The following is a 16,245-nucleotide window of genomic DNA, read 5'->3' on the forward strand; positions in this document are numbered from 1 at the left end:
AAGGAAATCCTAGGCTAACACAAAGGAACATAATTAAGGTTAGCTGAAGTTCACCTAAAAAGGACAAAAGGAGGAAGAGTTGCTAATGTCCTTCTCAAAAGATCATTTTAAACATTGTATTTTCAAAAGGAGCCACAGTGGCTTCATTCTTCTGCCTCCTGCTAAGAAGAATCCAGCTTCACTTAATCACAGAAGAAGTGCAATTGTCAAATTGTCAAAGAGGTCTCCTCACTCACTTAGCTATTTAACTTTCTTTTAACAAAACTGCTAACAGCAAGGAAGACTGCTATATACTTAAGATAAACGTAATTATAAGGCTTGAAGAAACTTCAGAAATTATTGTACCACAGCATGATAACAAGTAGGTTCTGTAAGAATGCTCTTAAAACAAGAGCAAGAGACTTACTTTTCCTTTCCATGTCTTGGTTATTTTTCTCTGTTCTTAGATCACTAACATCACTATCAATATTTGCCCTTTCTTCTTGCAAATGTTTCAGCTCTTTGTTAACAGCATCAATTTGTGGCTGAAGATTTTCAGAGACCATGGTTGAGAGCTCACTCTGCCAGTCCTCTATCATCTTACGTGTGTTGTGTATTTTTTTCTGTCTGTCCATTTCTTCATCTTTTTTCATTCTCAAAGCTTGATTAATTTCTTCAATCTTAAAAACATTTAATATTTCCCACATTAAAGAAGTTTAGTATACAAAACCTGGGAAAACTAAGACATCCATGAAACAGATATTAAACGCTGATTTTAACTGTGCACTAAAACTGTGAGAGACTGTTCTAGTGACAGTTTAAGAACTAACAAGATTTTGTTACAATTTAGACTGTTTAAGTAAAACTACAATCAAGCCTTTCCATTTTTTTTTAAATTCCTTTATTTGTACCTAACCAGAAGCTTAAGAACTCCCTCAATACATTTCAAACTGCTAATACTGCATAAAGTTGCAGGAAGTGCAACTTTAGCTCTGCCCTCTTGTGTTCAACTCTGGCATTTCTTGATGGTGTACTCAGATGAGTTTCAGTAACTCAATTTTGCAGCAATTTTTGAGTTCTGTTTTTAAAGGATGCTAGATGCATATTCCTAGTTAAGAGAAGGAACRACTCCAGCCTCTCACATGAAATATTTGAAGGAACATTCAATGCTGAATGCATTACTTTAGTCGTCTAGCTTTCAGCCCTAATAGTTGACAGGAAGGCTTGTAAATGCATAGTACATATGCACAACATCAATTCTGAAAGTTCATTTCATCCAAGTAAATGATTTAAACAACATAAACCTCTCTTGGTGATACCCTGTTTTARTAATTGGCATTGCTTTGCCACAGTACTTATGTTTTGGCTGGAAGATACAGAGATTCAAAGTGCACTGAAGGGAGCAGAGTGCTTCAAAGCTCTTCTAACCTCTCCAGGTAGACTTCCCTATCCAGTGACAAAAGAGCAGACTGTATCTGTGCATGTACATATATGTACAGGTATACACACATACACACACACACACACATCACCACAGAATTTGAAGAGCAGTACTTTTCTTAAATGCAGKATGTGCTACATCCAGAATTGAACTATTACATTAGGAAGGAAGCACCAAAAAAGTAATATCAATCAAGACTCTTACATGTTTATCTTTCTTCTCCAAAGCATCTTGCTTTTGTTTACATTTTTGGGAAGTGTCTTTGATTTCAGCAGCCTGCACACAAAGACATAAATTAGACAGTTGTATAAATTCAGTTACAGCTATATTTGTAAAAAGCATCCAGTCATATTTTTAAGGACATTCTATACATGCATAAATAAGTACTTATGCCACAGCTCAGTACAGACAAAAGCCTACTCATCAGTCTCTTACAAATCCTACTTGTATCACACGTGTATTCTGAAATTTGTGAAAAACTGAATACTGGCTTTTCATCTATTCACAATATATTCACAATTTCAGCAAGAGATCTGCAAATTCAGACATGACAGCTAAAACAAGTCTCATAACCCTGTCTTGATTTCATTAAAATGCTTTACAGTTAGATCCTTACACTTCAGAATGATCATCTCGCTTTCAAAACCAATTTTACCATAGAAATCTTAGATTTAACAAACAAAATGTAATTTTACCATGAACTTAAGAGTAAGAAAAGTCTTACTTCCTAGGGCCAGGAACAGCGAAAATAGCATTTGTAAAGGTCATCTTACCTCTGGAGCTTACCATGCTAGAGCTACACAGCTGAGCATGGTTGACACCAATGTCTCTACTCTTTTCCTACTGCTTTCAGTTTTCACAGAATCACAGAATAATTTTCGTTGAAAGGGAGCTCATCCTACCCACATCCAGCTCAAAGTAGGTCTTACTAGATGTGGCTACTCAGACACTTGTGTGGTCAAGTCTTCACTCTCGTGGTTTAAAAAGAAAAAGGAAAAAAAGAAAAAAATCCCACTATCTCATCGGCATTTCCCATTTTCYAGCTTATGTCCATTGCCCATCATCTCTTTTACGACCTGTCTCTGCGACCCTCTCCTTTCCTCTAGGAAGAAGGGAAATGAGTAGGAGCTTGGAAGGCCCATGATATCTCTTTGCCTCAAAGGGCTACCCAGAAAAAGAAGTGAGAAGGGAAGAAAATAACTCGGCAACATGTAGATTTCTGTTAAAGTGGCAGTAAGAGAGCACAGGAACTAAGCTGCAGTGCAGCTAAAGTTAACTGAAAAAAAAAAATTCATCTGGAAAAATTGATCAGAAAAAGCTACTAAAATTGCAGAATGGATAAACACTTTGGAAGAATGTGCACTGTGCTTTGCTATAAGTTTAACTTCTCCTTCCACAGAGGAATGGAAGCACTTTGGTTAAATTCAGCACAAACTTAAAAAAAAATTTATAAAAGAAAAAAAGAAAAGAAAAACACAGGACCCTTTCACAGGGAGGAATTGCTTCCTACAAAGAGTCACAACCTAAAACACAACAAGAATTGAAAAAAGTAATAAAAAATGCAGAATCTTTCCTCTCCCACAACCTAAGAGTAATATTTTGACTCTGCAGTTGTCTGCATGATGTCAATGTGGAACAATAGAGCGTGATCTTGCAGTTGACTGCAAGAATATTGATTCCATGCTGCTCTTTCCAAAGATCTCTGCTAGGCATTCTCAAGAGAAATGTCTCTCCTGGGAAACAGTCAGCTGCAAAACGATCAGAAAACTATTCTGAAAGTTTTCAAAGTCAGAACATTGGGAAAGAAGTCAAATTGAGTTTTTCCGATTGTCATACACTTTTATGATAGATTCTGAGAACAGGGGCTGATTTTGTTTTTGATAGCATGACCACAACACACCGTTTATACTGACAAACACTGCTCTAAATAGCATTAAGTAGCCCATGCTGCACAAATGCCTTTAAAGGACTTGGAGGGGAAAAGATTCTAGGCTTCTCTTCTGAAATTTTATCACCCTCTCCCTGCAAAATGGGTTTATCTTTCTTCACAACACCTCAGCATCCAAAGCACAGTTTTCCTGGCTTTATTTAATCTAACCAAGTCCTTAAAAGGGCTTAAAACAGAGAAGGTCAACAGAAGCTGCCACACAGCCTGCAGATGCATTAACTGCTTCCTGTATTTAATATGTCTTTACCTTCAGTCTGACTCCTCTCAGGCAAAATTTGCAAGTGTGTTGGCCCAGTGTTCAGCAACGAAGTCCAAGCAAGCCGTGCTGCAGAGCTGGCTTTTCGCTGCTCTCACAAAAACACCCTCCAGCAAAGCTTTACGAGCTCAGGTTTACAGTCAGGCTTACAGTTATTTGATAAGTGATATAAGCCTGGACCCAAAGGCCTAAGGAAAGCTGGGTAACCTACAGGTCTGTATGTTAGACAGGACTTCTAATGTTTCTATGCTGACAGGACTGCTTACGCTTATTGTCAAGCTGAAATTGCATTTAAAAAACCACTTTTATGCCAAGCACGCAGTTGTTTTTATTTCATCATAAAATCACTTATTAATCAATTCATGTTGGTCATAGAATAACTATCTTCAACATGCTCATCAAATGTTTCAGTTTCTAAGCTGCAATCAATTCTTGCAATCTCTGAAGAAAGGAAAAACTTCTGCAGAAGCGCCAATTCAAGCAATTTTAAGGTACATTATTTAAAAGCCTCAAGGCCTTGCCTTAGGTTAAGAATGATCTTGTGAAAGCACAGGTTCTGTATCAGCAAGGAATTGACTCCACTTTCACAGGCCGGAAAAAAAAAAAAAAAGGTATGGGTGAGGGAACCCCAAGCCCTTCAAAAGACCTACTACATTATGAAAGTTCAAAAAGTATCAATATGCCTATAACATAGCAATTTGTAATAATATCAAGAAAAGAGTCTGCCTAGATTAACAGACAGCTGATAACTTATCTGAAGGGTATCTCTTAACAGAAAAAGAGCAAAGAAAGATGTGTAATTATCCTGAACATCTTGGTATGTGTCTGATGTAATTCTAGCATCCATGGCACAGCCAGGCACACAGCGCATTGCCTTACATCTCTCTCCTCTATGCCAAGATTTTTCACTGTGTACAAATCCTTCAGGAGAAGAAAATATACACCTAATACACTCTCCAGGCCTAAAGAGATACCACCTTGGCATAAAACTAACCTTGGAAATGTTTAGTGTAGTCTTACATTCCGTAAGTGTGAATTCAGCAAAGAAACATGTTGATTCAAGCATTCAGGCAGATCAGCTAGCACATTCTCCAATTTTGCTTCCACAGTTCTCTAGCAAATAATCTATCATAGGGAAGCTCTTTGCAAGTTTAAAATGCTTACTTTTTCTAGGTTTCTAACATAAACAGAATGTAACTTCTACATTAAGATAGCCTAAGACTACTATAAATTGAAGCAACAGCAGAACTTCTTCCTGATTACAAGAATATATCACTAAAATATTAATTAAAAATGAGTGATATAATTAAACCCTAGCTGTGGAAACAGAGCTCAGGATTTAACAAGCATGAAGGCCTTTAGTGCATTATGAAAATTAATCTCAAGCTTTCAGCTGCTAAATTCCCTCTAAGGAAGCACATTTACCATCCACTATTAAAAAAAATAAATTCAAAACTTAAACTTCATTTAAAGTGAAATATTTTAAAAATCACAGTCTAATAAAATCTTAAGCTACCAGAGAGCACATAATTCAAATATTCTTGCAAGTTTTCTTCTTAAAGGATCCATCCAGAAAGAACTTTTTTAATGATAATATACTGGCCAAACTAGTATCAACTGGTCTGATTTATAACACACACTTGAACAAAAACTGCAGTGGACACTTGAACACACACTTGAACAAAATCTGCTCTTATTACAGAAGGCCTATCTGCTAAAGGATAAGTTTCACAGAAAACTACACTAAAAGCAGATACTTTGGTCTAATTTCTTTTTTGCAGCAGCAGCTTGTATGTAAAACATTGCATGATTACAGGCAATCTTTCCTCAAAAAGCTCATCAAAAAGCTGATACCAAGCTGGGAGGAGTAGCTGATAGCCCTGAGGGCTGTGCTGTCATCCAGAGGGACCTGGACAGACTGGAGGACTGGGTGGTGAGAAACCTCATGAAGTTCAACAAGGGCAAGTGCAGGGTGCTGCACTTGGGGAGGAATAACCCCGGACACCAGGACAGATTAGGGGTGGACCTGCTGGAGAGCAGSYCYGCAGAGAGGGACCTGGGYGTCATGGTGGACGACAAGWTGACCATGAGGCAGCAGTGTGCCCTGGTGGCCAAGAAGGCCAACGGGATCCTGGGGTGCATTAAGAAGAGCGTCTCCAGCAGGTCAAGGGAAGTGATCATCCCCCTCTACTCAGCCCTGGTGAGGCCACATGTGGAGACTGTGTCCAGTTCTGGGCTCCCCAGTACAAGAGGGATGTGGAGCTGCTGGAGAGAGTCCAGCGCAGGGCTACCAGGATGATCAGGGGCCTGGAACATGTGCCCTGTGAGCAAAGGCTGAGGGAGCTGGGCCTGTTCAGCCTGGAGAAGAGGAGGCTGAGGGGGGACCTGATCAGCGTGTATAAATACCTCAAGGGAGGCAGTGAGGAGGAGGGGGGCGGCCTCTTTTCAGTGGTGGACAGGGATGGGACTAGAGGAAACGGCCACAAACTGTAGCACCAAAAGTTCCACAGCAACTTAAGGAAACATTTCTTGACTGTGAGGGTGCCAGAGCCCTGGCACAGGCTGCCCAGAGAGGCTGTGGAGTCTCCTTCTCTGGAGATATTCAAAACCTGCCTGGATGCCACCCTGTGTCCCGTGCTCTGGATGTCCCTGCTGGAGCAGGTGGGTTGGACTAGATGATCTCTAAAGATCCCTTTCAACCTCAACCATTCTGTCATTCTATGAAAAGAATCTTCTTTTAATTCAAAAGAAGATACTAAGCTGATCGACATAGGTAATCATTTGAATATTCTTGTGAGTAAAATAATTTAAAATTGATAGACTTATTCTCTATTAAAAATGTTCTACTTATACATGATTAAATGCTGAGGAAAGCATTTAGGCAAAAAAATATGTATATTAGCTTAAATTAGCAGTCTGAATTGACTAAATTTTCAGAAGATACTGATATGGAGTATCCACAACCTGAAAATACGGAACACATCATATTAAAAAAAACAAAAACAAACAAACAAAAACCTCACACAAATAATTTAGCACAGATATTTAACTTAAGGAAACTGTAACAGGATGTCGCTGAAGATTTTTATGGTTCTATGGAGAGAAACTCTAAAMAGTGTCTGTTCTAACAATGCCAAGAGTGCATTTTTAAAGCAGCTATCAAGGGTTTATTAAGAAGTGCATTCCCTGAGTTTCATTGCTTTTAATGGAATGGGGACACAAAGCAGTGAGAGTCAAGAGTACTTCAAAATAATTCTTTTAAAAACAGCATGTAAGAGTGGGAAGAAAGATGTTGTTGCTTTAAATTTTACAAAGCAGAATGGCTACAGTGTTAAATATACCAAATTCCAAGTACCTACCTTATCTCTAATTTTCATATCAAGACTTTTGTAACGTTCCTCAATTTCTTGAATCTTTTTCGCCACTGGAGCCTGCATTTCTTTCAGATTCTTTAGTTCTTCCTTAGCCTGATCACGACTTTGTTTCACTTCTTCATGCTGCTGACGAACATTTTCATATTCCTTGCAAGAGTTTCAAGCAGAATAACAGATTTTGACTTCTAATCCATGTGATTTGATACTGCTCTAACATTTCATTTCATTGTACATGAGTTTGGAGAGAAAAATCTCAGCTACAATTAGTATATCACTTAAATAAGCCTCCTGTTATTTTCCATATGCGGAAAAGATCATTTAGTCCCCAATGAACTGCACACATTTTCAATGCTTTTCTAGTAGTAGGCCATTCAAGGAGCAGAGGAAGCAACCAATTTGTCTGCAACTACCTTGCCCCTAAGTCCATCTTGGGTCAAGTTGGGAAGACTAGCTCTTTAGTCCCTTCTTCCCATAGTCTGAGCACTACTTACGCAGAAATCCTGAAGCTAAGAGGCAAATAACCATAAAAAGCTTTGGAAGGAAGAGAAGGCAAAAGAGCTAGATAGACCATTCAGACCAGCTATAGACACTGCCCTATGGTAAACTAAAGAGACAGAGAGAGAAATAAAACTTTGAGGGGAAAAAAAATCATAAAGTCATTGGGGAGCTGAGAGGAAAAATTACAGTAAGCAGCGCAGTGAACAAGAACTATCGTTACCCAGAACACAAGAGTTCCTGGTGAAAAACAGCTAAGGCTTTGAGAGAGTAATTACTACTATTATGAGAAACAGGCATTTTTCTAATAAGGCATGGGGTGTTAAGCTAGCTGGAAAAAAGATGTTTGAAAACATTACGGGAGGAAGAGCATAAACCTGGATTTCTCCAAGCTTGCAAATTCCATCTGAATCAGCTAATTTTGTCTTACCCTTCACTACTGTTTCCTTAGCTATTTAATTACTCTATTTACTATTATACACAACTAATCAATACTCAAGTTATTAAATCATTTTTTTAAGAGCAGCTTTTTTTTTTTTTAATAAATCCATAAGCTCCTTCAAGAAAGCAGCTGTCATTCACAGACAAGGGGCCCCATCAGCAGCCACCATCACAAATAGCTGCAAAGTTAAAGCAATTAAACCTCTACTTGATTAACAAAAAAAAGTACAGGATTTAGCCATATTTTAAATAAGACATCATATTTCAAAGCTAAAGCAAGAAAACACACAGTGGCACATATTTCTTCAGACTCGTGAATTTTTTTTTTAGAAATTGCTTTTTCTAAAAAAAAAAAAAAAGAGAAAACTCATTTAACACCTAAAGAAAATCTGATTTTCAGCAGACCTATGTATTTTGGTAGTCTTTAAGCAATTAATCTTGATCCTTTCTAATTATGCACTCAGACAGAGATCTGCAGAACTCCTGAAGCATTTCATCCTTCCTTTCTCAGTTCTGAATGGAAAAGGAAGAAAATAAGAGTGGGATGGCTTGACTAAAACGAATTTTCAAAATTATGGTTTTCCAGATGTTTGAGGAACAAAACCTCATGCCTCTACACTACGTTGAGAGAGATGCTTTCAAATACACCACACTACCTAAAGCTTAAGCTGAAGGGGTGTGAAATGCCTCTTCTTTAAGAGTTATTCAGGAAAGATTACGTCAGAAAACTTGTAGTTCCTTAAATCTGCTCATTAGCTGTAGTTATCATTAAGATAATTTGATTTAAGGCTCCTTAAAGTACAGAAAGAGTCCTCTAAATGTTTGAGTTCAAATTCTTTTTTTCTTAAAACACTTCTAGGACATATTGTATGAACTTTAAAGCAGATGCTTAACAGATATGTCTAAACACAGGCATATTCAAACCATGTATTAGGAATATAATAGTTAATGGCAATAAATCTCCACATAGAATTAGCTAGCTACAGCATTTGACTATAAAAGTACTCCAGAGTGAAAAGCAGTGGAGTGTTCAAAAAACAAAATTCAGTGATGAAATAGAAAGCTTTGTTCAGCTATAGACTTGCTCTTTTTAAGATCAAGAGAGAATCTACTATCACCAAAACAGTGAGTGGCCTATTTCAGTTGATCTTGTTTTCAGTGTTTTCTCCATTGTGTTTGTCTCCATTGTGTTTGTGTTACTTACAGATCTGCACACTGGTTATTTTGGAGGCTCATTTAGCATTTCTGTTCTGTTAGAGAGGCACTTACAAACAGCAACTTATGTTGGATCTACAACTAGAATCCTTGAATACCTTGAAACGGATGCTCTTCAAGATACAAAGGACAAACATCTCTGCATACCCATAGGAGGCTTTCTTATTTGAAAACTGCTATGAAATGCCTTAAGGAGATTTCTKTATCTACCAGCAAGTATTATCTGAAAGTTTTTATACTATATGTATTTTATGAAATACAGATCCAGAAAGTATGCAAATGGAGCACACAACATAGTTGTTTACTCAGCATAGTAAAAGCCACATCAGCTTGAACTGCTGCTTCATTCTCAAAAAGAAGCCAGAGATCATTTAAATTAAGCAGTTATCTCTGCAAGGAATAACAGAAATACTGCTTTTAGCCCATTTTGATGGCTCTTCTAAATGGGCAGATATTCCTTAAATTTATTTACACATGCAAAAAAACCTCTGATCAAATATAGGACAAAAATAATATATCAATGACCTATCCTGTTCACGCCAAGTAATTCTGATGATATTCAAGCTATGCTGGTAAAGATATTTTTAAAAAACTGCTGGCACATTACCAATACTGCAGTTTTAGGGCAAAATGGTTAAATTAAAGAAACACTGAAAGTAAACCAAAACCTTACCACCCAAGGCCTTTTCCTCTCAAGCATCTCAATTAAGTCAAGATGACGCTTGCGTTCATGGTACCTCTCAACATCTTGTTTGTATCGCTCAATCCTTTGTCTCATTTTCTCCAAAGAATTACTTTTCTCTTTGCACAAGTTCTGTAGGAATATATATTTTCATATTTTACAATATCTACTCTTTGAAAACATTTTCAGAAATTATGCACATCTCATTCATATATTAGCCAAGCAAGATGTTTTAGTACAGCAATAAGTATGGGGTTATCCAAATAAAATCCAAATAAAATGGATACCTAAATAAATCCAAATAAAAACAGATGTCCATTTTTTCCAAGCACCTTTATGGTACTTCAAGTATGGTACCCATATTTTTTGTCAAGGCATAGCTAGCAGCAATCTTAATCTGAAGCAAATCTTTTTTAAGGAGCTTATTCATTTTACACTGAAGTTATTCTCACAGTTCAAACTTCCATTAACCTAGAAACTGCTAAACAGCTTTAACTGATTCTACTTTGTTAGAATCTATGAAAGAATCTTATGAAGGGTTCTGTACAGATCAGTAACAGAAATATTAAGGTTGGGAGAATATATGAATGAAAAAACATGTGCATGTATAGGCACAAAAAAAAAGCCAAATAAAGGACTGTAAGAATGGTTTGTAGATATAAAGAAGGACACTACTACTAGCTGTAAAATTCAAGAACATATTATTTCTGTCAACATCAAAAAGGCTGTGCTCTAATAACACAGCAGAGTCAGGACCTCCTACTTGTAAAAGGAGGAAGGCAGCAGGTTGCAACATATCGTATAAACTGGATATTTTCTCATTAACAGTCTAAACAAAGGCAAACAGACAATGAGCAGCAATTTTGTTCAAATATTTAGGAAAGCTGAAGACAACAAGACTGAGGTAAAGAATTGCCCCATAACAGCTGATATATATAAGGGGTATAAAAAGTCTACCGTGAAAACATTTTGCTACTGCCAGTCACAAATCCCAGAGAAACAACGAGGATCTAACAATCAGCACCCTACCTGGCTACCTGTGTACAGACCACTTGGAGAGATATGTGCCAGCACTTGTGAGTATGCGTGTGTGTATATGAATGAAACTCAAGAGAAAACAAGCATATATAGATAAAATCAACTTACTTGCACACTTAGTAAACAACTACTCTTCTGTAAAATCTCACATTCAATTTTATTATGCTAATTTTCCTACAGTTACTTCCTTGTGTCTCTATAATAGGTATGTTTACCTCGAGTTCTCTTTCTTTTTCCCTGAAGTTCTTAAGTTCACAGTGAAATTGATACATTTCTGGAGGACCAATAGATTTTTCAGTGGCTTCAAGCAATTCAATCTTACTCAGTTTTGCAAATTCTCCAACTTTGTCCTACAAAATAAAATATTACAAAAATACAGAATTAGAATAGTAAATAAAACAATGCTGGATTAAAATACAGCAATTATCTGATTTAGAGTGCCATTACAGATAGCCCTGAAAGTTAAGCACAGCATCACTATCTTATCAAGCAACAGTCTCTAACCGTCTTAAGCATCTGTAGGGGTTTCATATACAGTTTTGACTGAGCTTAAATCTTTGCTGTCCCTATCCTCAGTTGTTTGACTTTGAAAACACCTTCTGAAGTACTTGGAAGATGGGGTGGGGGTAAAGACAGCAATATTGCTTGATTTTTGCCTTGTTTTGTTTGCTTTTTCAAATTCACTACCATTGTCCTAAACAAGACAGTTCAGATAATTTCGGATTTTATTTTGCCGAATTTCTCACGTTGCTTATCAGATTTTTGAGGCCGCATCTTTCCAGGATAAATGCTATAATTAACTCAAAAATTAAGTAATATGAAACTTAAGCTTAAGTGTGTTAGCCAAGTACATCAGGGACCACTGCACCATTGCCGCTAAAGTACAGTAAGAGCTCAAAACAATATGGGAGTGAATGATATGCTTCCCATTGCTACAGTGACAAAGAATGTCTTGTGAATGCTTTTCCTTCAATAAAAACACAAACACATATTTGACTAAGCTCTGACAAGGTGTCATTTCACTACCACTTTGTATGATCTACATGAACTGGAAAGGACTGACGAAGGAGCCCATCATAACATCTGCTAAAATGCAACGGTGAGGCAACTTAACCATCTGTACAAAAGCCTTAACCTGCCCAAGCATGGATGCATTAATCTACAGATGATGTATGCAGCATTTTTCAATCTTCTCCCTSCCTTAGAGGCTATCAGCATAATTCTACTTAATTCACACTCAGAAAATCTTTAAATTCTGCCTATTCTCAAAAAGCTATTAAGCCACAGAAGTTAACCAACCGGTCTGTGGTACCAGCCCTTTTGCAGCTGCAGACTCATTTAACAGAACTGCCTCCACATTTTTTTTTTTGGCTTTTTGGAAAATTAAATCTAGACAACTCTGCCCCTTCTGTTACCAAACAAATACAGGATCTAACCTTGAAAAACTGACTGGATGAGATGCACATGCAGAGATTGACAGGGAAAGTCAGCAACACAGGCCCACAGAAGCCATGCAGATGAAAGCACAGAGAAGATGCTGGGAGACTTCAAGACTAGCTACCCCCCATTTTTGCCTTCAGAACTCTTTTACTCTCTAAGAACATCAACAGCAGAAGCAGTGGGATGGAGAGACCTCACTGCCAGCATTTGCGGCCCAGGCAAAAACCTTGGGAATATCTGTGACTTTCCTCATTCTCAACTGACAGCATGTACAGAAGTGTCTAATTATAAAGTCTTATAAGGCGCCTTTTAAGCTCACATATTTCTTTCTTTCTTTCACCACTACAACAGTATGGCTACCTTTTCCCTCTCATTCTTTTTGCAGTCCTATTAAATTGAAGCCACACTGCAAGATGAAGCAATTAGAAGCTACAAAACCCTCCCAAAACACAGCACTTGATTTGCATCCACCGTCTTTTAAAATTCTTTAATACCTGTGGAAGAAATTGGCATAAATTGCCCACTTGGATATTTAAGGCTGTAATTTGTTCTTCTACTGCTTTCAAGGTTGACGGCTTTCTGTTGATGAACCATGTTGATGTGTTGTTCACCACTTGAATTTCCCGTGTGATAATTATATTGCTACGTGGCTGGAACCTGATAATAAGAGGAGCATTTGTAGTTTTGAGAGCACATAAATATTACTTAATCTCCTATACCTAACAACATATGTTAAAAGCTTGTACTAAAATATGTAACATATCTAAATGTTTGCTATAAAACAACTAGATAGAAATTCAAATTCCATGTTTCACATAATGGTCAGTACTTTAATGATTAATTAATCTTGTCAAGTTGCCTGTAGAAAGTCCCATGAAAGTCAAGAATAACTGCAAATCTGGGGTGCATCATTAAAAGCATTGCCAGCAGGTTGAGAGGCAAGTCCAGAAGTGTACCTACAATGATAATAAAAGACTGAAGCATCTCTCAGATGAGAAGATGAGAGAGCTTGGTTTGTTCAACCAAGCTCTCTCTTCGTCAATGGAAGACTGACAAGTGGGGAATCTTACTGATGTAGACCAGTACATGAGAAGAAGGCAGAGAGTGAGTGAGGCCAATCTGTTTTCAGCAATGCCCAGTGATAGGACAAGAGGCGATAGGTACAAACTGAAAGACAGAAAGGCCCATGTTAACATGTGGTGCTTCCTTGCAGACAGGCAGAAGTTGTCTGGATATGGTCCTAAGCCAGGTGCTCTGTGCGACTGGGCTTGGTCAGAGAGGTGGATTACAACATCTCCAGAGGTACCTCCCAGCCTCCACCATTCTGTGACTTACGAAGTCTATCAGCAGAGTCCCTTTTTAAGAAGCTAAGACAAAATACACACAGAAAGCATTCTTTTAGAATCTCCTTTCGAGGTATCATAAAACCTGAATCTTCATAATAAAATGGTCTATGTTCAATAAAGCCTAGGATTTCTTTATTCAAAAATCATCTCTCGCTGAACAGCGACAACATTAATCCTAAAAAGTAGGAACCTAATATTCCTGTTTCTAAATTATAGCATGTAATCATACTCAAGCCCACACACACAAAAAAAACCCAATATTTTCAGAAATGCCTGATATAATTTTGCAGACTAGGTCCAAATGATATTTCAGTTGCTCTGCAATGGGAAAGTTTATTTAGAAGACTGTGTCAGTCCAAACTAGCCAGATCTACTACTTTTCTCCTTCCATTTTACCTCAGTAAGTGGTGTGTTCAGTAAGAATGCGGATGAGTACTCCAAATCAGTAGTATCAGTATGAAAAAGCAGAATAAAAGCAGAATAATTGATTTTAGAATGTCAAGGTTTAAAACCATCTCTAAACCAACCACTACATCTTAAAGGTAGTACTATCCGTATCTGAATTATCCGAACCTTAAATATATTCAAAAGCTAAACATATCATTTATGTTTGTAAACCAAAGCAAGGCAAAATGCTTCATAAAGTGAAAAATCCTGCCACCACTGAACACTTCTTGAAAGACAGGATTTTAGTTTAGAATTTTGAAAAAAAAAGAAAATCAACATGCTTGAAGAGAAACTACTTCACGCTGCATATTTTTGAACATCTTGTGAACGATTATAAGGGAAAATAATCTAATAAAAATGCATTTGAAAGTATAATTTTACTACTTACAGTTCAATTTCTACTAGACCTTTCAAGCACCCACGCTTTACAAAGAGGCCAACCTACAAAATGAGTTATAGACATTAATATTGCAAATTATCAGTTACTTAAAATGTTATTTTTCACAAAAATATATATTTGTTCATGTAATAAAGTGTTTTTGTTGAAAATTGACGGATAATAATTTTGTCTATTAACAATAGCTAGTAACAAAGGAAAAAATTATGAACTTCTTGATTAACTTGCAGTGCCAGCCCTTCCTCCACAAACTGACAATCTCAATTACTTAACAAAATATAATCAAAGAATCTACAGAAAGGGAGGAGTTTCCATGCAAATGCAAAACAACACTGCCTAATAATAATTCTAACACTGTAAAAGCTACATATAAACATGAAAGGCCAAAAGACAATACCTACATCACTCTAGGTATCAGTTAAACAGCCAGATTTACTTCTCTAAAATTCCAGTGAAACTTACTCCATGTAAAGACAACAACCCAAAAAAAAAGCAAGAATAAAACCTTAAAATTCTGACAGTGCAAATTAAATTTCTACTGTGATGTCGGCACATTATCTTTCGGGAGTACAAGTGAGACAGGTGATCCTACTGAAGACAACAGAAACATTTATTCCCCATCAGCCAGCTTGCATTTAAATCAAAGATTAACAGCTTCAGGCTCTTAGTTAAGTTCTCAAGGCACATCGATGACATCTTTTACTGTTACATATACTCTGAAACTTACATTTGACTTTATTCTAACTTTATTGTAATTCTTATCAACGAAGATTATCTCTTCTCCTTCTGCTGAACTGCACTTCAATGAAATTCAGATTAAAAATGAACATTACACAACTTTTTCCTCACCTTATCAGCTCGCCCTATAAAAGAAGGTTTTCCAGCAAGGCCCAGGCAGATGGCACAAACAATGCTCGATTTTCCTGTTCCATTAGCACCTACGATCATGTTCAAATTGGGTCCTGGATGTACTTCACAGCTGTCATATGTTCTGGAAAATACAATAATTTACTTCTCAAACCATATAAGCACAATGCAACATAAAAAATGTACACTTCTCTTAAAAAAACAAATACAACAAATCATATTTATCATCAACTGTAGACTAAGTTAGATGCACTCCTCAAGTATCAACTTGCAAGAAACCTCACAGTAGAAGAAATGACACCACATTAAAATAACGTGGAGTCAAATACTGTTTGTCACACACCAGTCTCCACAAGAAAAGATTACAAACAATGAAATGACGGACGGAAGGAGGGACGGATGGACAGAAGGAAATCAGSGGAATTCATCCAGGTTTGCTCTATCTGTGTCCAGCTGCCTCTTGCAGTGCAGCCATAGGAGGACACTCCAGTTAGGAGTTGTACAGATGCACACACATACACACACATGCACACACAGACACACGCACATGCACACACACGCAAATATGTAGACACATACACATGTAGATACACACACACGCAAAATGCAAACATGTACAAACATGTACACATACACGTACAYGTAGACACACACATGCACATGTACACACACACAGGTACACGTACGTGCATACACAAACAGGTACATGCACACGCACATACACATCCATGCACACACATACACATGCACATACGTACACACATGCACACACACACGTACATACTTGTACACACGCACACTCGTAAACACATACAGACACACACATACACATGCATGTACACATGCACACACACGCACGTACACACACACGCCCACACG

The 16,245-nt window shown here is 37.3% G+C and overlaps 1 protein-coding gene across 1 annotated transcript in view; it reads right to left on the bottom strand.

Annotated features, from left to right (window-relative positions):
• SMC5 (structural maintenance of chromosomes 5) overlaps window positions 1-16,245 on the bottom strand; it is a 40,319-nt gene that overhangs the window by 23,029 nt on the left and 1,045 nt on the right. The window contains exons 2-9 of the mRNA XM_026035825.1: window positions 15,349-15,490; window positions 14,491-14,543; window positions 12,804-12,966; window positions 11,085-11,219; window positions 9,823-9,963; window positions 6,984-7,145; window positions 1,625-1,696; window positions 407-659 (exon numbers count right to left, since the gene is read on the bottom strand). Coding sequence (XP_025891610.1) covers window positions 407-659; window positions 1,625-1,696; window positions 6,984-7,145; window positions 9,823-9,963; window positions 11,085-11,219; window positions 12,804-12,966; window positions 14,491-14,543; window positions 15,349-15,490 — 1,121 coding nt within the window. The remainder of the gene's footprint in view (window positions 1-406; window positions 660-1,624; window positions 1,697-6,983; window positions 7,146-9,822; window positions 9,964-11,084; window positions 11,220-12,803; window positions 12,967-14,490; window positions 14,544-15,348; window positions 15,491-16,245) is intronic.

Source organism: Nothoprocta perdicaria, unplaced genomic scaffold (genome assembly GCF_003342845.1).
Source record: "Nothoprocta perdicaria isolate Ctin4 unplaced genomic scaffold, notPer1 scaffold_168, whole genome shotgun sequence".
Lineage (NCBI taxonomy): Eukaryota > Metazoa > Chordata > Aves > Tinamiformes > Tinamidae > Nothoprocta > Nothoprocta perdicaria.